The sequence below is a fragment of the Anabrus simplex genome, chromosome 1 (assembly GCF_040414725.1).
Source record: "Anabrus simplex isolate iqAnaSimp1 chromosome 1, ASM4041472v1, whole genome shotgun sequence".
Classification (NCBI taxonomy): Eukaryota; Metazoa; Arthropoda; class Insecta; order Orthoptera; family Tettigoniidae; genus Anabrus; species Anabrus simplex.
The window spans coordinates 1746794475-1746817355 of record NC_090265.1 but is presented as its reverse complement, the minus strand read 5'-3'; the positions used below and the strand labels follow the sequence as shown (position 1 = coordinate 1746817355).

At 38.2% G+C, this 22881-nt stretch overlaps 1 protein-coding gene across 2 annotated transcripts in view; it reads left to right on the top strand.

Annotated features, from left to right (window-relative positions):
• tkv (thickveins) overlaps window positions 1–20618 on the top strand; it is a 156672-nt gene extending 136054 nt beyond the window's left edge. For both annotated transcript variants that reach the window (XM_067155146.2, XM_067155147.2), the window contains 2 exons: window positions 6498–6813; window positions 20124–20618. In XM_067155146.2, the coding sequence (XP_067011247.1) occupies window positions 6498–6813; window positions 20124–20252 (445 nt within the window). In that variant the 3' untranslated portion in view covers window positions 20253–20618. The remainder of the gene's footprint in view (window positions 1–6497; window positions 6814–20123) is intronic.
• Window positions 20619–22881: the final 2263 nt, after the last annotated feature.

The window sequence follows — 22881 nt, the reverse complement described above, 5'->3', positions numbered from 1 at the left end:
TACCTAAGTATTGCTGCCGCATTGTAGAGAGCACTGTTTAACCTCAAATGAGAGGAGTGAATCACAATCAAGGTTATGTACCATGAAACATGTAATTTGTATTATCATGTTGAGACGATTCCAGGAAGAAAGTTTAGTCCAACGGCCTCTCTGTGGGTGGCCCGCTGCTAAATCGCAGCAATTCGTTTGACATGTACGGGGGGGATAGATTTTAAAATAATATTTAGTTTTTCGAGAGACTTGTTTCTTGATACTGACGAAAGGGAGAGTTCGGTAATTGTCAACTTGAATAGTACATATACATGGGGTAATTTCCATGGAATTATAGGTCGTTTCGACTACATACATATCAGAGTTACGTGTCCCGATCGTCAGAGGGCTGTCACATACATCAACCAGGAGGGATTCACTTATATTTACTGCCAAGTAAACACACATAATAGTGAAAACTAAAAAATAGGTTGAATGGGTTTGTTATATACAATATATAATCGTATTAAGTTTTTGGCAACTATCAGATAGGATAAGGGAAGTGGTGGTGATGGTGGTGATAATTGTTTAAAGAGGACTGGGGAAGAAAAATTGTGGCCATAATAACAGCCCTAGTATTTACCTGGTGTAAAAATAGTTGTGGATGGTTCATGTTTGTGGGTTACTGTAGTCACGTCCTAGTTCGTGAACCATGGGCAATGGCTGAGTGGCCTAGTAAGTGGTCCTGAGAGTCGGGATACCAGTTGCTATGGAATGGGAGTGGGCATCTCGGACATATTCTGAGTCGTGGTCCTCCTTGTGCTCAGGCGGCTAGGACTATACAATCCACCGGTGGTCCATAACCCGTTAGAGGAGAGATCCTCACTTGGGCTATGTGCAGGTAGGGCAGCATCCTGCTTCATGAATCGACCGAGCTCAGAACATTTTAAGCAAGCCTCGGACCTATGGGAGTAACGGAGTCTCACTCCCATTTGACAGGCGAGGGACTCCTTGGAAACAACTTGGCGAACGAAATGGAATTCGATGGGGAGCTATCAATATTAATGGGGCTTATAGAAGAAAGAAAGTAGAACTGGCTGAGTCAACAAAGAGGATGCATCTGGATGTGCTAGGAGTAAGTGATGTTCGGGTAAGGGGAGATAACGAGGAAGAGATAGGAGATTATAAAGTGTACTTGACGGGTGTTAGAAAGGGAAGGGCAGAGTCTGGGGTAGGGCTCTTTATCGGGAATACCATTGCACGGAACATAGTTTCTGTTAGGCACGTAAATGAGCGAATGATGTGGGTAGATTTGTCAGTTGGAGGAATTAGGACTAGAATTGTGTCCGTGTATTCACCATGTGAGGGTGCAGATGAGGATGAAGTTGACAAGTTTTATGAAGCATTGAGTGACATCGTAGTCAGGGTAAACAGCAAGGATAGAATAGTGCTAATGGGCGATTTCAGTGCGAGAGTTGGGAATAGAACTGAAGGATACGAAAGGGTGATTGGTAAATGTTGGGAAGATATGGAAGCTAATGGGAATGGGAAGCGTTTGCTGGACTTCTGTGCTAGTATGGGTTTAGCTGTTACGAATACATTCTTCAAGCATAAGGCTATTCACCACTACACATGGGAGGCTGGGGATACCAGATCCATAATGGACTGTATCTTAACAGACTTCGAACTTAGGAAATCTGTTAGGAATGTACGAGTTTTCCTCGGATTTTTGGATGATACAGACCACTATCTGATCTGTAGTGAACTAAGTATCTCTAGGCCTAGGGCAGAGAAAGTGAAATCTGTCTGCAAACGAATAAGGGTAGAAAATCTGCAGGACGAGGAAATTAGACAGAAGTACATGGATATAATTAGTGAGAAGTTTCAAACAGTAGACAGTAAGCAGGTTCAGGATATAGAAAGTGAATGGGTGGCATACAGGGATTCTGTAGTAGAAACAGCAAGGGAATGCCTATGAACAACTGTGTGTAAAGATGGGAAAAGGCGAACATCTTGGTGGAATGATGAAGTCAGAGCAGCTTGTAAACGTAAAAAGAAGGCTTATCAGAAATGGCTCCAAACCAGGGCCGAGACAGATAGGGAGTTGTATGTAGATGAAAGAAACAGAGCGAAACAAATAATTGTTGAATCCAAAAAGAAGTCATGGGAAGATTTTGGTAACAACCTGGAAAGGCTAGGTCAAGCAGCAGGGAAACCTTTCTGGACAGTAATAAAGAATCTTAGGAAGGGAGGGAAAAAGGAAATGAACAGTGTTTTGAGTAATTCAGGTGAACTCATAATAGATCCCAGGGAATCACCGGAGAGGTGGAGGGAATATTTTGAACATCTTCTCAATGTAAAAGGAAATCATCCTGGTGGTGTTGTGAACAGCGAAGCTCAAGGGGAGGAGGAAAATGATGTTGGTGAAATTATGCTTGAGGAAGTGGAAAGGATGGTAAATAAACTCCATTGTCATAAAGCAGCAGGAATAGATGAAATTAGACCTGAAATGGTGAAGTATAGTGGGAAGGCAGGGATGAAATGGCTTCATAGAGTAGTAAAATTAGCGTGGAGTGTTGGTAAGGTACCTTCAGATTGGGCAAAAGCAGTAATTGCCCCTATCTATAAGCAAGGGAACAGGAAGGATTGCAACAACTATCGAGGTATCTCACTGATTAGTATACCAGGCAAAGTATTCACTGGCATCTTGGAAGGGAGGGTGCGATCAGTTGTTGAAAGAAAGTTGGATGAAAACCAGTGTGGTTTCAGACCACAGAGAGGCTGTCAGGATCAGATTTTCAGTATGCGCCAGGTAAACTTAAAATGCTACGAGAAGAATAGGCAGTTGTGTTTATGTTTCGTAGATCTAGAGAAAGCATATGACAGGGTACCAAGGGAAAAGATGTTCGCCATACTGGGTGACTATGGAATTAAAGGCAGATTATTAAAAGCAATCAAAGGCATTTATGTTGACAATTGGGCTTCAGTGAGAATTGATGGCAGAATGAGTTCTTGGTTCAGGGTACTTACAGGGGTTAGACAAGGCTGTAATCTTTCACCTTTGCTGTTTGTAGTTTACATGGATCATCTGCTGAAAGGTATAAAATGGCAGGGAGGGATTCAGTTAGGTGGAAATGTAGTAAGCAGTCTGGCCTATGCTGACGACTTGGTCTTAATGGCAGATTGTGCCGAAAGCCTGCAGTCTAATATCGTGGAACTTGAAAATAGGTGCAATAAGAATGGTATGAAAATTAGCCTCTCGAAGACTAAATTGATGTCGGTAGGTAAGAAATTCAACAGAATTGAATGTCAGATTGGTGATACAAAGCTAGAACAGGTTGATAATTTCAAGTATTTAGGTTGTGTGTTCTCCCAGGATGGTAATATAGTAAGTGAGATTGAATCAAGGTGCTGTAAAGCTAATGCAGTGAGCTCGCAGCTGCGATCGACTGTATTCTGTAAGAAGGAAGTCAGCTCCCAGACAAAACTATCTTATATCGGTCTGTTTTCAGACCAACTTTGCTTTACGGGAGCGAAAGCTGGGTGGACTCAGGATATCTTATTCATAAGTTAGAAGTAACAGACATGAAAGTAGCAAGAATGATTGCTGGTACAAACAGGTGGGAACAATGGCAGGAGGGCACTCGGAATGAAGAAATAAAGGCTAATTTAGGAATGAACTCGATGGATGAAGCTGTACGCATAAACCGGCTTTGGTGGTGGGGTCATTTGAGGCGAATGGAGGAGGATAGGTTACCCAGGGGAATAATGGATTCTGCTATGGAGGGTAAGAGAAGTAGAGGTAGACCAAGACGACGATGGTTCGACTCGGTTTCTAACGATTTAAAGATAAGAGGTATAGAACTAAATGAGGCCACAACACTAGTTGCAAATCGAGGATTGTGGCGACGTTTAGTAAATTCACAGAGGCTTGCAGACTGAACGCTGAAAGGCATAACAGTCTATAATGATAATGTATGTATGTATGTATGTATGTAAAAATAGGGAAACTACAGAAAACCATCTTCAGGGCTGCCGATGATACGTTTTCAACCTACGCTCTCCAAAATGCAAGCTACATCTATATGGCCTGTGCAGCACACTCGGTTACACATTACTATTGCTTCATCTTCCCTTCGTCGCAGCTACCGTATTTATGAGTAGATTACACTCACTGTAACAATGCTATAATCAAAGCTACACTTTCCCGTACGGTGGCGTGTCGCTTTAGTGTTGATAATATTATGAGATTTCATTTCCACCGAAAGCGATACTCTTATCTGAGGGCAAGTCATGCTCATGCTTAGCCATATTTGAGTAATGTGTAGCAAGACGAACAGCTGACTGGCGTTTGGCACGCACACCGACGAATTTCATTGGTTGTGACATGCAGGGAATTGCATGAAAGATACTTCTATCTCCATTTTCAAACCAATATTGAAACTTTAAGCGCTGTCTAGTTAAATATCGACTGAACATTGTTTATGCAATGGAAGATTGTACTCAATTTAGACGTTGTTTAGGTAGACATTGTCTAAGTCTTAAAACTAGTCATCGTTTCTGCAATCGGCTGTTAATGTCTAGACTTTCAGAAGGACAGTCAGAGGTGAAAATGAAGTCCAGGACATACGTCCCAAGCCACTGCTGCATTGTGTGAAACTTATTTGCCAGGGTTGAGTCGCTGAAAGCTCCAATTCTGATCGTGGAAATGGGTGGTGTTGAGTTTCCTCCAGCACTGTCTCCTGGTACACTTTAGTTTACGTTTTCACTCCTTTTTTCGCAGAAGTGGAGCTCAGTTGTGCCCTTATCCCTTGCCACACCCACCGTGACTGTCAGAGGATGATTGCCCCTCTGGACTCTTGGAGCCTTATTGGCATCTTCTCTCGAACTTGCAGGATACACGCTGTCATTTTTAGCATTAAAAGTCTCCTAAACACTGATGTGTGTGGTGTGGGTTTTTTTTCTTTTTTCCATTGCTCGTTTGCTGTGTACTATGTAAGTAATTGATTTGCTTTTATGAGTCTTTGGCCCTTCAGTTCATTTGTGAGGCGTTATCATTAGCGTTATTTGTTAACTCGTAGACCTAGGTCATCACCCAATGCAAGATATAGATATTTTGGATATTTTTAATTCATGGACTATCACTTATTGTCTTAGTACTGGATTTCTGAGCTTTAACAAATTCTGGAGTCCATATTGTGCGTGGCCTTCCTTTCCTGGGACAGTCTTTCTCAGTTCCAGCCTCTAAGAAATGCTGGATAGTGCACTAAACAAACTTCTTGGAGAGATTTTGAGCATTTTGATTATCTCACCTGGTGAACTATCTGCCTACCGTACGCAACACAGTAACTCATCATCATCGTTGACCATCTCCCGTTGCCCAGGTGTGGTGTACAACCCCTCTCAATGAACGACTGTTCTCTTGTGATCTCCCAGTCTTGTCCTTTCTCCTCGACATCTTTCTTCACCAGATCGGTCCATTTTCCTCTGGGTCTGCCCACTGGTCTTTTCCTTTTTACTTCTCTTTCATATTCTCTTCTTGCAGTCCTGCTTGCACTCATCCTTCTTACTTGTCTTGCTTTCTGGATCCTCTGTAGTAGGGAGTCTTCTGTTCCCACCTCCTCTTGGACTATTTCATTCCTGAACTTGTCCTTCCTAGTCTTCTGTATCATGGTGCGTAGTATCTTCATTTCTGCAGGTTGCAGTTTTGAGTCGTCTTGTCTCATTAACATGGTACTTTTCAAGCTATATAGCTTTCAATGGTACTTGTCTTACTTGGTGGTAAAATTGAGCTGCCTTGCTAATTTGACTGTCCACTTCATATTATGTAAGGTTGTCTTTTGATACTATACTACCCAAGTACTTAAATGTTGGAACACCGTCCAGTTTGGTGTCATTTATTCCGATTTGTGGTTTGTCATCTCACCTCTGTAACGGCACAGTAACTGCTACACGGTTTTTCGTAATCACCCTAGTCCTGGGTGAATTCTAGTGCAGACAACTTCCTGCATCTACAGAGCAGCTAACAGTGACTCCTGTATGGCGTCATGCCTTGGGAATGTGCTGCTCATTGAGTGGAAGTACAGGCAGACTCAAAATTTGTGACAGTGGTAAGACTGGGTAATACAAGAAATCTGTCATTTTGGCTTAAATGTGTCTGTTGAAGGGGAAAGTAAGTTCATTCACAATGAGGAGACTTTGTCCTTTTGTGTTTTCACATTTTTCCATGTCTCATTTTTCTGTTGTTCGCACTTCCCACACTGACTTGTCATTGTGTTTATTTTTTATTTTTTAAATGTTTTTTGTTTTTTTGCATGTTCCTATTTATATTGCTATCTTTCAAAACCAGTATGTGACTTTGTCATGTAAGTATAATTTAAATAAGATCTTGCTCTTCATTGCTCTGTAGTTCAGCTCATTGTCTCATAACAATTGTTTTGATTTCATAATACTTCCCTCTTAAATACTGTACTTATAATTACCTGTCTTTGATCAAAATGATTTACTTTGTGGGTTTGATGTTTTAGTGAAAGTAACGAGATCGATATAGCACCAAATACAAGAGTGGGTACTCGGCGCTATATGGCCCCTGAAGTTCTTGACGAAAGCCTAAACACAACAGCGTTTGAGTCCTTCAAAATGGCAGATATGTACTCATTGGGCCTTGTATTTTGGGAGATGTGTCGGCGATGTGCTACCGGTGACAAACTGAGTACTGCAGAGGACTATCAGTTGCCTTATTTTGATTGTGTTCATAGTGATCCATCATTTGAAGATATGCATGAAGTTGTATGCATTAAAAGAATTCGACCACAAATACCAACACGATGGCAGTCTGAAGAGGTAAATATGTAAAACTATCTTAAATTATTATAGAGTACAGAATGTGAGAGAAAGAGAGAGAAATTGGCCGGTTTAACTTTGTATTAGGTTGTTGTAACACTAAATTAATGGTATGTAATTTATTAGGGGCTGATGATCTCAGGCCTCGTTGTATGTGCTTTGTTGACATTCAAGTTTGTTTTTATACATAAGTGTGTGATAAATATTCTTGTATTATCTGTTGCTGTAATGTTTATTGTTCATATTATACTTGGATCATTTCCAAAAAGTACAAAATGGCTGGGTGGGGTTGAGTTTGTTTTAAGTGTTGTAAGCAGTTTGACTTACGCCGACAACATGGTCTTGATGGCAGATTGTGCTGAAAGCCTGCAAGCATGATATGAAAATTAGCATTACCAGGATTAAAGCGATGTGGGTAGGTGAGAAATCTTGGAGGATTGAATGTTAGATCAGGACGCAAAACTAGAACAGGTGGATTGTATGAAGTCAGGATGTTTTTTCTCCCAGGATGGTAATATAGTAAATGAAATTGAATCAAAGTGCAGCAAAGCTAATGCAGTGAGATTGCAATTGCCATCATTGGTATTCTTTAACCCTAGAACTGCTTCAGGTTTATCTGTCAAATGCTGCAGTTATTTTCCTCAATATATACCATGAAAATTAAACCATGCCTGTAATCACATATTAATCCTATTAAATCCATTTGATACACTAATAGAAAGCTGAAGGACTGATCTACAAGAAGAAGACAGAAATAACAAAAAATATTGTCATGATTGCTAACTATCGTAAAATACAGTTATAAATTTTTTTTAACAAAGACAGTTGTTCTGCACTTTCCATTCCAAATGCTAATTGTTGACATATTTTGCTCTAACAAAAGAATTTCTGGTAAATAATTTATTCCTGAACTATGGTATTCTGAAAAACACAAGTATGTTCTTACATATTACCCCACAGTTCTGCACTTTTCATTCTGAACGCTAAGTAAAACACAATTTTTTAACAAAATCTATTTTGAGTTCTTTTCACATAATGGGAGCTGCATTACAGGGAGGTAAGTTCATAGGCCCAGGGTGATGAATGGCAAATGGTACAGCTTGACCTAGATAATTACTTGCTTGCAGTTCTATGTCAGTCCAGTTCACACTTACCCATTCACTGGTCTCTTCAAATATTGACGTACTGCCAATAACACCGTATTTACCCGAATCATCCCCGCACCCTCATTTTAGGAAGCCTCATTTTGAAAAAAAATATTAAATGAACTAAAATTCCTTCCATCAAAAGAGTAACATAGGCATAAACAAACATTTTGTATCACTCCGCGAGGTCCACGTGGTCTTTACACAAATATGAACATGTACATTTACGGATATAGCTACTTTGCCTGAGATGATAAAAATATATTATCACTGCTATGAAATATATTTTCCATGAAAATGAGGAAGTAGGCCTACTTACGTGACAGGTATTTCATTAATCTGAACTTGCAATAGGCTCGATTCCCTGTAGATGGGAAGATTCGTTGTCTCTTGAATCACTAGAATCTTCTCCTAAATTACTTACAAATTCGTCACCCACCACATCTAAAACATTTCACATGCGGTCTCTTTTTACTTGGTGGTGGATAATTTTTTTCGTGCAATGTAAACACTTGAAACAGATAACTGGCGCATTCCGATGTTCATCTAACGTACTTCTCACACATGGTCTCTTTTTACCGTCTTACTAATAAACGATGTATAACTTTTATACAAGGTTTATGTGAAAGTCGTTACTAATAAACCATGTATACAGGGTTGCCACCGGGCAAACAATTTTCTCACTTAATTTTCCCCTAAAAAGGTACTAGATTATAGAAAAAAGTACTAAATCATTTATTTACAACGGAGTAGGATTATACATAAAGGCAGTACGTTATAGAAAGCAAAGTATACTTATCAATAATGCACATTTATTAAATGAGAACAGAACTTACCAGTTTTGATATTTACATTTTGCTCTTCTCTTAATTCTTGGAAAACATTGCCAAAGCAATAAAATGTTTTGAAATATGAAAATTATGGACATACAAATGTTTTGTCCGAAGGAGCGCATTCAACATACAGGATTGGAGTTTGTTTCTCAATTTGGTCTTATTGGTAGTAACAGTAGAAACAAAAACCCGTTCTGTTGCAGCAGAAGAATGTAGTAAACAGAGCACTGCCTTCACAAAGTTCGTCAAATTTGGGAAGATGTAGTCACCTACAGGATTTTTAATTTCAAAAACAGAGTTCCAAAATTTCATAAATTCTTAGTTTTCTTTCAGCGATTCTGTGGACTTCTTTGTTAAGAAGGAAGGCAGTGTCGACTCAGTTAAATGTAACTTAAAAGCTTTTCAGTCTGTTGAACACAAGTTAAATATAAATATTGTTTAACATTGTGTTTTTACAGGTATTTTTATAGTTATGTCATAGTGTAATATTTACGTGAAGGTTGTGTGTTCGACAGACTAAATAGATTTTAAGTTTCTGTGGACTTAGCTAACCACCATTTCCAATCTAACTTCATTAATACTTTCTGTAAATACATTACGGAAATATATAGCTAATGGGATTATACTGATGAAACTGCCATCTATTTAGTAATTTTCCAGGTTCACCGTGGACAGATTTCTTAAGGTAGGATCACAAAAATCGACCATCTTAAAAGTCTGTTGGCAAACTTGAACATGAAAAGACAGGCAATTAGCTCTGAAACTTCTTATCAAATTCTTTCTTATCAAAAATAAGGTTCCTAGAAGGAAACCCTATTTCTTTGTTCTTTTGCTGCAGTAGAAGAATTTATGCTCTACTTCTGTAAAAGGTATTAGATTTACATTGAAAGAACTAACATACTAAAAATTATCATGAAGTACTAGATCTAGTACCAAAGTACTAAACGTGGCAACCCTGCGTGTATAAACCGCCTGTGTGTACATCTGTTATCGTTATTCATTGAATTGCTAATACAGACCAGGACCCTTGTATAAGCGTTGTATAGCAGCGAGTAGCGGGGGGGGAACAAATCAAAAACCGAGTAAGCAGTTTATTTTCGTGGTATTTACTGTCTGCAGTAATATAATCGTGGTGAAATATTCGACTTATCCATTCAGTATTGAAGGAATGGACAATAACGTTGATGATCTTCACGATATTTTAAACATAGAGGATATACACCATTTAGGGGTTATGGAGGCTAGACATCTTCGTAAAGTAAAATGCTTTTAAAGAGACGGAATGATAATGAATAACTATAAAAGAAATTATGCTGGGCGAATTTTGTGTAATAATGTGTTACTGCTTAATAGATTTTTGAAATTACGAGTTTATTATACATTATCTACCTCTACAAAGATCTTTCTCAATTTGAGTATAAAAAGGGACATATTCCTTAACATAAAAAAATGATATAACTTCAAAACCATACGTAATATGATTTCCATACTTTGTAGTTGAATACGCAGATGTATGTTGTATAAATATCTAATAGAAACTTTTTTGATCAAACCTTTCTTTTAGCTACAAAACGATATTTCCTTTCTCCTGAAAAGTAAGGCTTTTGAAACGTGTACCCTTTTCAACACACCAATTGAATTGCAATAGCTGTCTCACTTTGTGTTGCCACTGCTTTATCAATATGCCGTGCTACTTTTTACTGAACAGTAACATGACCGGTGGTGGATAATTCTTTTTGGGCAATGTAAACACTTGAAATAGAAACACCGGTGAAATCTGATGTTAGTTTTGCGATACAGTAAAAACCTCATTAATTCGAAGTCTTTGTAATACAGAAATCGGACTTTCAATTACGTGATTTTGAATTAACAGCCATCTTGTAATTCAGAAATGCCAACCCTCGCCAGTTTTCGCACGTTCTGCTTTTCTGCCTACTGCCTGCTAGTGATATTGTGCGGTTCCTTAAAATACTGAATACAAAAAGAATTGAGATTTCACTCTATTTTCAACTCTGAAATAACTATAGATACACCGAAGTGAGTGGAAGTGTGGAAAGCTACCCCTGCACGTTCTGGAAGACACGTTCTATCTTGACGCGGAGAAATTTTGAATTTAAATTACTTTGTAAAAGTACGGTACTATTTAAAAAAATATACAGTTTAGAATTAGAAGTCTGAATTGTTTTCCGTTTTAAAATGATATATGGGGACAGTTTTCTTCCATGTGCGGCTGCACAAAGCATAACTGTACACTCTGCATCGAAAACTAGGTGAGCCAGGAGCATGTTGGCAACCTTGACGCGAATAAAACCCGCTCCCCGATTTCATGCCTCAAATTTTTTTAAAAAAGTATGCGGGGATTATTCACGTAAATACGGTAACACCGCCTGCAGAAACTTGAACATAATTCTGGTTATCGGAATTTCCCATTACTTCCGAGACACCCTGTCACTTTCACTACTTTCAGGAATAATTTTCTCTTTGGAATTAACACAATAATCACTGTCACCATCAATACTGTCACTAAGATCTTCGAAAATCAAGTGTTCAATTTCAGAATCATCAACAAAGTGGCCTGCCATCTTGATTCTAAGAACGTATGTAAGTACTTTCACTTCTACAGCTAAGGAAACTTCTTCGAGACCGTTGCTTGTTTTTCAAAGACTTTTGAAAGTGAAGATAAAAGTATCAATATTCAGCTGGTATCTATATTAGTGCCATCTGATGTCCAATTATAACCCTACGGCGGAAGAAAGACACCATCTTTATGAAAGACGATAGCACTTGACGAAACAGTACACTGTCTTCCAGAAACCGGAGTTCTTGGATTAAGAAATGTAAATTCCACTCATCCGCAGGTCTCCTTTGCCTCTTTTTTTAATCAAACTGGTTGCGTTGACTTCACAGCTGGAAGTTTTGAAGTAAAATGCGTACACGCATGCACGGAAATGGTGCCCCGATATAAACAAAGCGTGACCTCCTGCAGGTAGACAGCCGGCTACAAGACTGTTGAGTTCTTGGACGAAACTGTCTTTACATCAGACCAACTTTGCTGTACAGGAGTGAAATCTGGGTGGACTCAGGATATTTTGTTCATAAGTTAGAAGTAACAGACATAAAGTTAGCAAGAATGATTGCTGGTACAAACAGGTGGGAACGATCATAGAGGGTTCTCGGAGTGAGAAGGAAAGGCTAATTTAGGAATGAACTCAGTGGGTAAAGCTGTGCGCATAAACTGACTTTGTGGTAGGGTCATGTGAAGTGAGTGGAGAAGGTAGGGTTGCCACTTTTTGATATAAGAAATAAGACAATCAAACAGTCGAAAAAATATTTTATCCACCTAATCAATACTTTATTTACCTTTGGCAATGTTATAAAATCATTAATAGCAGACGCAGAAAAAGAACACCCACGGTATCCCCTGCCTGTCGTAAGAGGAGACTAAAAGAGGTCCCAGGGGCTTTAAACTTGGGAGCGACCAGGCGAGTTGGCCGTGCGGTTAGAGGTGTACGGCTCTGAGCTTGCATCCGGGAGATAGTGGGTTAAAATCCCACCGTCGGGAGCCCTGAAGATCGTTTTCTGTGGTTTCCCATTTTCACACCATGCAAATGCTGGGGCTGTACCTTAATTAAGGCGTCGGCCGCTTCCTTCCAACTCCTAGGCCTTTCCTACCCCTTCGTCACCATAAGACCTATCTGTGTCGGTGCGACGTAAAGCCACTAGCAAAAAAAAAAAACAACTTGGGAGCATGGGTTGCAACCACGGGGCCCTTAGCTGAGTCCTGGCATTGCTTCCACTTACTTGTGCCAGGCTCCTCACTTTCATCTATCCTGTCTGACCTCCCTTGGTCAACTCTTGTTCTTTTCTGACCACAACGGTATTGAGCATTCGAGGCCTAGGGGGTCTTTCATTTTCCCGCCCTTCATAGTCTATGCCTTTCTTCGTCCGTTACTTCATTTTTTGAAGTGACGGATCCCTTCTTTATTTTCTTCTTTTCTCTCTCTCTCTCTCTCTCTCTCTCTCTCTCTCTCTCTCTACCGCTTGTGGGTGGGGGACGCAGACGAAGAATACATCCACAGTATCCCCTGCCTGTCGTAAGAGGCGACTAAAAGGGGCAACCAAGGCATGATCGAATTAGAACCATGAGACTACTTATAATTAGTACCACCACGCAGGGAACGCCATGAATCGCTTTTGCCACTATGTTAGGTACAAAATAGGTTTGTGATTAGTAGCAACAGAGTGTGCTGTCAGCTTTTACAGTACCTGTGATTAGTACCACTATGTGAGTGACACCATGGTTCTGGCTTGGCTATGATTAGTACCCACTATATGAGGAACCCCACTTGATAGTAAGATTCCCTGTGGGTAGTACACTTATGTGATGAACACCATAGGTTTGGGTTGTCTGTAAATGGCGCCGCAATGTGCGAAACACCATAGGTCTGTATTAGATGTGTGAATTTCATTACCTGTGAGTAGTACCGTAATGTGTGAAATACCGCGAGTCTACGCTACTTTTGATTAGTACTGCAACATGACAAATACAATGGTTCTACTTTCTTAGCGGTAAGTACCATTATGAGGGGCCGATGACTTGGATTTTGGACTCCTTTAGACTACAAGTATCTTCGATTCATTATTGTGGTATAGAAGCAGTCCCTTGGTCGGTAATAATATTGCTTAACGCTAGTTTCTGGGAATGTGGGCCATTGCGGGTTGGATTCACTGATTGTTTTAAATTCATATCCATCCATTCATTCTTCGTCGTCACATTTTGAATTCTGGTCAGTGGAGGATTTTGAACTTTTAATTTGTCATACATTTTATCTCATTTTGTACCATTAGAGGCCGATGACCTAGATGTTAGGCCCCTTTAAACAACAAGCATCATCATCATCAAAATCAATAACAGTACATGTTTCGATTGCTTTGCAGTCTCACAACTAAGTTTTTTTCTTGCAGTCATCATCAGCTGTATTAACAAAAGCTTAAGTGTAAATAAGATAAAAGTAAGCACATTATATGGTCTCTTATTAGTCTTGATAATTTACATGGGAAACTGAAAAATATTTGTCTATTGGGGAAGGATGGCGGTTGAAGTAGGGGGGGGGGGGAGGCTAAAAAGTGATTAATAACTTGTCCTTAACTGAAATATGTTAATGGAGATATCACGAGATTTTCTTAATCTGAGGCTCCAAAGAGAAAAAAAATAATGGAGCGACTTTGAACTTCAATGGCACTGTAATCAAATGCGGATTTTAACATTTTTAGAAACAAAAAAAGACAAACACTCCTTTTTATGGGACAATAGTTCATAATAAGGGCCGCAAAATCTTCACCTCAAATACGGGATGTCCCGTATAATATGGAACAGGTGGCAACCCTAGGAGAAGGGTAAGTTTCCTTTGAGAATAATGGATTTGTCATAGATAGTAAGAGAGAGAGAGAGAGAGAGACAGAGAGAGAAACCAAGGCGAGGTTGGTTAGATTTTGTTTTTAATATATTATGTTAAGAGGTGTTGAACTAAATGAGACTACAAGCTAGTTGCAAATAGAGGGTTGTAGAGGCACTTAATTCAAAGAGGGTTTGACTATGAATGCTGAAAGGATAACAGTATATATATAGAGGGAGAGGGGGGGGGGGTGAGAGAGAAAGAGAGTGGGTGGGGGGTTATCTTTTTTCCCCTTAATTTTCTTTATCGGTGATGAAAGAAAGTTATATTTTATATTATTATCTGACCTAACATGTTTGGTTTGCCAAATGACACAGAATAGCTCACAGATTTTGATATAAAAGTAAAGAAATATGTGTAGGAAACTGTAATCTTTAACACGAGTCAGCTTCACTAGTAGACTTTTTAGGTTCTGTGTTACCATGTAAATGATATCGAAGTATTGAACCCATTGGTGTCTTTTTCCCTGTTGTGCTCTTCCCATACAAATTAGTTTTCTGTCAGTTTCTACCCGTATGTAAGTACTAGTTATCACACCTGTCGTTGACAGGTTGGCCATGTAGGCGTACGTTATGATTAAATCATATGAAATGCTGCTCAGATGAAAAGCTCTGCTATGTTCCATTCCATGTGTAAATTCTCGATTCCTATCAGCATCTTCATTGCACATATCAAATAGCTCGAATTCTATGATGGACCATTGAGTCAAATACCAGTAGTTGCCAGAATATGTATGATCCGGAGGAATGGGAAGATAGAAAAGAAAATAGTCCAGCTTCCCTGCTCCTCCCATTTAATATTCAGACAGGCTGTTCCGCTTGTTGAGGTACAGTGTTGGGCGAAACTGTCTTTGCAGTGAAGTGTGTGTGGTAGTACACAGAGTTGCTGGCAACGGATCCCACTGAACTTAGTGACATACAGTCGAAACCAGTTATAACGACTCCAGAGAGACAGCTAATTAACGGTCGTTATAAGTTATATTGGCACAAACTTTTTTCCTGCAAAAAATGTTATACAGTATATCTAAGTTTTAGGCTGCACACTTATATGATTAATTAGCAGAATAAAGTTAAAACTTCAAAAAAACATAAGTGAAATAAGTAGTGTATTTGCCATACAGTATTTGTGGACTGAGACTGAGGGGAATTTTTCTTCTAATGTTTACACAGCAAGTACTACAATAATATGTCAGGAAAATATAAAATAATAGAGGAAAGAAGTAGCAACATTGTAAATTGATCAGTAATGTCGCACACGTCTTGGCTAATAAATGAGATGATCTCTCTGTCCTTCCAAATTGTAGAAATCGTTGAGTGTGGTACACCAAATTCCTTCATGACCCTGACGTTTGTTTCCCCATTTTGTAATCGCCATATTACTTGTGACTTTTCTTCAGTGTTAAACATTTTCCCCTTTCTTTTGCAACATCTTCACAGCAATGCTTGCCTTGACTATTTAACGGACAGAACAAATTTTGAATCTACAATCTACTGAAAAGAAGAGTTTGAAAATAAGCTTTACATTGTTGTCAGCAATCCCCAAATGTGTAACAAACAAAAATCAACATTGTACATTATATTCGATACATTTCTCCAAAAATGTGATAAAAATACACTGTTTAAATATATGTCGTAGTAACCAATGTCGTACTAAGCTATTTTTTAAAATACGGTATTTATATAGGATTTAGACGGGATTGTTAGATTTCGCCCTTGCCCAATTTGTCGTTAAAAGTGATGTCACAATGAATGGTTTTGACTTTATGTACATTATTGGGAACAAATGTGAACTAAATTAAATTAAGCAGAATTTCATGCCACTCTTCGGCGTTATGCCTGATGTTTTATCCAGTTTTGCTTTGATTAAAATTTAAGCCTACCCCTTTTCAGATCGTTATGTACATATCGAGTTTTACGAAATTTATTAGTTAAATCTCTCACTGTATCACAATTAGGACTTGACTTTTTTCGCAAAACATTCTTGAAATTTAAGATTTACATTTTTCAAAAGCTTATTACTTTCACAGAAGATGTACACTATTAAAAGCACTCTTCATTTCAATAGGATTTAGATGGGACCGTTAGATTTCGCCGTTATATCCAGTTGGTCGTTAAAAGTGATGTCACAATAAACGGTTTTGACTGTATATACATATCGAGTTCACAAGCACAGCTGCTTGTTAAAAGCACAATGCTATTCAGTTCAAGGTCAGTATCTGCTTGAAGTACAGGCTTGATGCTCTGTTGCTTCATTGTTGGAACTTGGAAACTCTGAATTCATTGTGGAGACAGTTTAGCCACGCACTGAATAACTCCATAAATTGGGCATCGCGTCTGCTTTGGGACAGTCAACACATTCAAGTATTGAGACAGGTAACCTTTCTACTATGTTGAATATGTATGAGTTAGAGATCAGAATTTGCTCTTTCTCTTCTCCTTGTTACAAAGAACTCTTCGGTAGAGATTAACAATGATAGTATGCAGAAAATTAGAAAAATATAAAATCTAAATATTTCTGTTGCTATTTTTTGTAGACTTCACTTATACTGCGCATAAGATTGGAAATGTTATTTTCTACAACTTTTGTTATGTAGCATTTATCGATAAGACCCATATTAATGAAGTGGAAATTTGTTTTTATACCTTCTCCCTAAACTGCTATTTCACCCAGTGTGAATTAAAGTACTTACAGCCTACATTGTAGTGCCTTCTCCCCTGACCTTGTATACCATTCTTTTGTTTCCTTGTGATGGGCATACATACCCTTCTCAGTTAGTGTTAGCACATACCCTACATGTGGTTTTGTGTACTTACAATAATACAATACAGTATTAGTAAATACAGTAGAAGTCTGTTATAGCGAGAATTCATAGCAGCGAAAAATTTACTCGCTATAACGGATTGTCGTTATATCTGATTTTTGTTTAAAAGTCGCAAAACCCCCTATGCACATTAAAATCGGTATGAAACGGCAATCAGTTTGTTCAAAACTTGCGTTTCCGCAGATGATATCCACACTACAGCTTACTTGCTTGTTATTTTTTGAAATTCGATACTAAGTGAAAGTGTATGTTTAATTTCATTCTGAAAAAAATATAGTACCGTATTTCTCCGAATTCAAGATGAATCCCACTTTTTCCTTCAAAAAATTTAAATCAGGCTCAAAAAGTACTTCGTAAAATCATATGAATGCCTTTGTTGAACAGTAGGCCTACGCATTTTAGACGCCGAACATTAACTTTCGTCATGCCATATTTTTTTATTTTTTTGCAGCTACAAATTATTTCCACGAGTTTAAGGACCATTAACTTAAAATTGGCATCATAATACCGAAGAGAACCCGTTGAAAATTTGCTGGCAAATACCTATGCCATACGTCTCTACAATACGACGATCCATCGGGAAATTATTCTTGCTGTCTATAAAACTGTTACTTTTACTCAGCGCCAGACATAACCAGCTACCGCTACACGCACGTCTCGCTTGCTGGGTTCGGCCAAATTCAGCGGCTAGCGATGTAGGCCTATAGGCCTAATCGCGGATGTTGAAAGTCAACGAACGGGTTTATTGTGCCACAGTATGGCCATTCTGCCCTTGCGTTTTTCGTGCACGTACCTCACAATTTCATCTTCGACTTCTTTAAAGCGTCCTTGTTGCAGACCACTGAATGCTTTTTTTTTTTTTTAATATATAGAGCTCTTTGTCTTCATGCTAACGCCAGATATTGGCTTTAGTTAGGCCTATGCCATATTTTCTTGCGGCTGCACAATTATTCTACATTTACGAGTGTTTAATAACCATTAACTTAAAATTGGCATCATAATATTGACTAGAACCCGTTGAAAATTTACCAGCAATACCTTTTCCACGTATCTTTACAATATGACTATCCATCACGAAAATATTCCTGCTGTCTATTTTACTAAGCGTCAAGTACAATAGACACATTATAACTCTGCCAATGAGTAGCTATGCCCTTTCTAAGAATTTGAAGGTTCGCATGTTTTGATGCCATTCTGCAGATCTGAGAAACTTTTTGTAGAAGCTAATAGAATGCTATACTCTCTTCACTATTTCCTGAGATCCAGTTACGTTACACACAGGCACTGTACAACCGCTTGTCGCGACTAGCGATGTAGGCTATAGTAAAGAGGCAGTCGTTTATTATCAACGAGTTCTGCGCGCGCGTGTGAAAAGAAGCAGCATGGTTACCGCAGTAGTTGCCAGTGGTATCCATTAACTTACTGTTAGGCCGCGAATGCAAGAGAACCCTTGCGTTTTCGAATGAGATTCTGAGGGAAAAAATGTCTTGGATTCAAAGAAATACGGTATCACTTGAGAGGTTTTTGTGGCAAACACTTCAGTTTTCTTCTTCCAACGGCGTCACCTAACGTGACCGTATATGTATCATGAAAACATAATTTGAAAGGCATGTAGAGAAATGATAACCTACTCGCAAAAAATTTACATGTAAATACTGTAGCCTTTCCGAAATTTAACTAGACGCGAGAAGATATGAAATATCCTCTGAAATCAGTGATGTACTCTGCCATATCTTGAGGTGTATCACATTATTACTTAATTTCCATATGTAACATTAAAATCAAGATATTGTTTACTTCAGTCTTTATTTTTAACGAGTTAACAACTGCTATCGGCCACGTTATTTACGCATTTATTACGAAAACGTGTTATCCTCTTTTCGAATTTTCTATAGAGAACAGCAGTCGACGGGTGTTAATAATCAACTCCAACATCGCCTTTGAATGTCGGCGAGAGAGTTCGCAAATGCACAAAGTGAGAAAACTATACTGTACCGAAGATTATCGATTGCATTTTGTAGCAAACGTTTTAGTTTTCTTATTCAAACTGCGTCACCTATCCAAACTTAACCGTACTCTACGTGTGATGAAAACACACTTCAAGCACCAGTAGAAAAATGATAACCTTCTCGCTGTAAATTTTCATAATAGCCTTTCCGTAATTTAACCAGACGCGAGAAAATATAAACTAACCTCTGAAATCAATTAAGCACTCTGCCATATCTCGAGGTGTATCCCATTCTTACTTAATTGCAGTATTTAGCCTCAAAATTAAGCAGTCGTTTAGTCAGCCTTAATGTTTAACAAGTTAAGAACCATTATTGGACACGTTATTTACGCATTTATTACGAAATTGTGTTCTCTTTTATTTCGAATTTTCTTTGTGGAACAGAAGTCGGCGGGTATTACTAATCGACTCCGACATCGCCTTTGAATATCGATGAGAGAACTCGCTAGTGCACATAGCGTGGAAACGATGCCGAAGGTAAATGATCGCATGCAATAAAATTGCTGTGGTGCATAAATATCGCTAACGGAAAAAATTGCGCACGCTTAATCGCTCATAATAACGGATGCGTCAGTGATAGGGCTCTCGCTGTAACCGAAAGACGATACACAGCTTAATATAGGAATTTTGAAGGGACAGAAAAAATCGTCACCACATCAGAGTTCTCGTTATATGCCGTACTCGCTATAGCGGGCTTCTACTGTAATAATTGTAGAGAAATCAACTCTGAATCCTGATGTAGCATATATGGTATATGTCATAAAACAACGTGGCAAAGCCTACTAATTTTCTTTGGTGAATATTTTTAAATTACTTTAGCCAAATATTGAATGCAAAAATGGATTGGGGACCAAAGAAGGTACAAATAGACATGGCAGACATTTAAAAATTGTATTTTCTTCTTAACATGACCAACACAAGAATATTAATTTTTAAAAATTCTGACAGACACAATTCTTATTTAATGTTTATTGATATTGTAGTAATTCATTTCAGTGTAATTGCAGTATTGTTATTATTAATGCACTTTTCTGAATTGGTTTGCAGGTATTAAGAACATTGGCAAAAGTGATGCAAGAATGTTGGCATCCAAACCCTGTTGTAAGGTTAACTGCCCTCAGAGTGAAGAAGACGTTATGCAAGTTAGATGCAGATAGCACTGTGAAAATTGTATAATAGTCCTTTCGGAAGTGCAAACGTATGTGACTTTTACAGAAATGTGTACATCTGAAGGATGTGTAGGACTGAAGACTCCAATAGTTTGTGATTCATCTCTTCTTGCCTCATAATGTGAAACTGTGTGCCTCTAAAAGTGAACTGTGACAATATAGTGTGAATGTCTTCTAGTCTATTATTCTGAACTAACTAGTGAACTAAACAGTGTAATGGCTGGATGAAAGAATGTTTTATTCCTGCTAACAAAGAACTTTGGTTAAAAAGTCTTAGGTAGCAGATGTATTGTGCGATGATACAAGACTTACATTGTGCAAGGACAAGGCTTTCCAAATAGCTGAGATATTAAATAAATTTTATGTTTTATAATGAACAGTTTCATCATTAGAGCTGAAATGGAACTACCTTGGCTTTGTGTACCATTCTCTTTAACTCATAAAAAAGAATGTTTTAAAGGTCATCATATTTTAGACTTTTTAGAAGATAATTAATCCTGATAATTCTAGGCCTCAGCCATCAAATGATACAGATATGATATAGATTTGATATAGATATATATATCATTTGATGGCCTGGCAGGCATCAGTTTTTGAAAATGAGACAAAGTCTCTCATAGTGTATTGGCACTGCCGGTGGCTCCAAGTAACCCACACAGTGGCCTCCACTGTGTGCACTAGCCATGCGTGTCGGTGGGTGTGCTATTTTCCAACTGATGAGCCCAACTTAGCACACTGTGGCGAAACGCTGGCAACCAGGAATGAGTTAGCTGGAAAATTGATAATGTCCAATAATAAACCAACTATATTGGTATTATAAATTCACTCATTCAGGACAAATACTTCAGGTTCCCTATGGGAATCAACATCTATATTATAAGTGGTATGTTCCAAGCTCTCAGCGGAGAGATGGTGTGGAATGACATTAATAGACAAATAAGTCTGAGCGGTGTCTTTAAAAGTAGGAAAGATCATGATATGAAGATCAAGTTGGAATTCAAGAGGACAAATTGGGGCAATATATTCGTTTATAGGAAAGGGAGTTAGGGATTGGAATAACTTACCAAAGGAGTTATTCAATAAACTTCCAATTTCTTTAAAATCATTTAAGAAAAAGTTAGGAAAACAACAGATAGGGAATCTGCCACCTGGGCAACTGCCCTAAATTCAGATCCGTATTGATTGATTGATTGATTGATTGATTGATTGATTGATTGATTGATTGATTGATTGATTGATTGATTGTGATGATAGTGCATCAAATGGTTGTGGAAATCCTTCAAAACCAGTGCAAAGAGATAGCGACAGGAGGGTAATTACAATGGAACCTCATTTAGTACGTTCCTCATTAACACGTTTTCCCACTTAGCACATCGTAAATTCGAAGTCCCAATTCTCATCGTATTAAATCTGTTTAAAAATACCTCACTTATTGTGTCGTATTTTAGCTATTACAACTTAGTATGGCCACTTTTTTCCTAGCCCTGAAAATGTTATTTATCATCCCTTGTGAAAGAAACATGATTTCCAACTCGGGGTCAGAGCCATTGCCACAGTTGTGTAATTATGAGAAAAGGCCTTGAATTTCTGGACTTCACAAGAGAAGTTGCACCTTCGGGGAGCAAGCCGTTAGCCTAAGGAATGTTCAGTTTTGCTTGCCATTTAGCAGCAAGATTACTGAATAACACAGTGAGCCTGTTTGTGCTAGTTTTTCCCATTCCATTCAGAAATTACCAGTTTATTTTGTGTTGAATGGTACCGTGAAGTGTAGCAAATATTTGTCCTGTGATAGCCTAGTTATGGATATGGGGAAAAAATTCGTGAAATTCCTGACTAATGAAGACAAAATTAAAGTCTATCAGAAAGTGGACTGGCACCCGCACTTTTAAGCGCGCAGAGATCAGGAATGTTGAAACTCGCACCTTCAAGTTGGTCGAAGATTTGTCCGATTCAAAATGGCGGCCAGAGTCATTCCTGGTGGTTGCACATGATCGGGTGTAACCACCAATTCATTGTCTAAGAGTGTGTGATCAAAAAAATTATGTTTAAAAACCCACTGATCCATATTTGTTGTCTGGTGTTTTTCACCCCTTTCAGTGCACTATTGTTATTTTATAAGCTCCAGCAGAAAATGTTTTCGCATTTGTTCTCATGTTTTTTCACACCTTTTAATACTTTGCTGGTAAGTTTACAAACAGTAGGCCTAGATATAGTTTTCACTGTACCCGCGGATTCATGACGTAAAATGCCCTCATTTAAAGTTAAGAACTTCATTTTGGTCCGTATTGAATCTAGATTTACACTATAAATTGAGGATAATTATGTCCACCTTTTCAATACAAAAACAATGTGACGTCATTAACGCATCACATATTTATTACCTTTCAAACATTGGGACCGGTTTCGGCATTATTTGTATGCCATCATCAGCCATAGGAAACTTTGTGACAAGGCCTAAGTACAATATTAACATAACTTCCAACATATATATATATATATATATATATGTTATAAGTTATGTTAATATTATGTTAAAATTTTTCATTTTATTCGACTTGTTATTAAATAACCAAACTATATTAACGCAAGATATAGAATTACTAAACACTTATAATGTAACTTATCCCCATACCTAG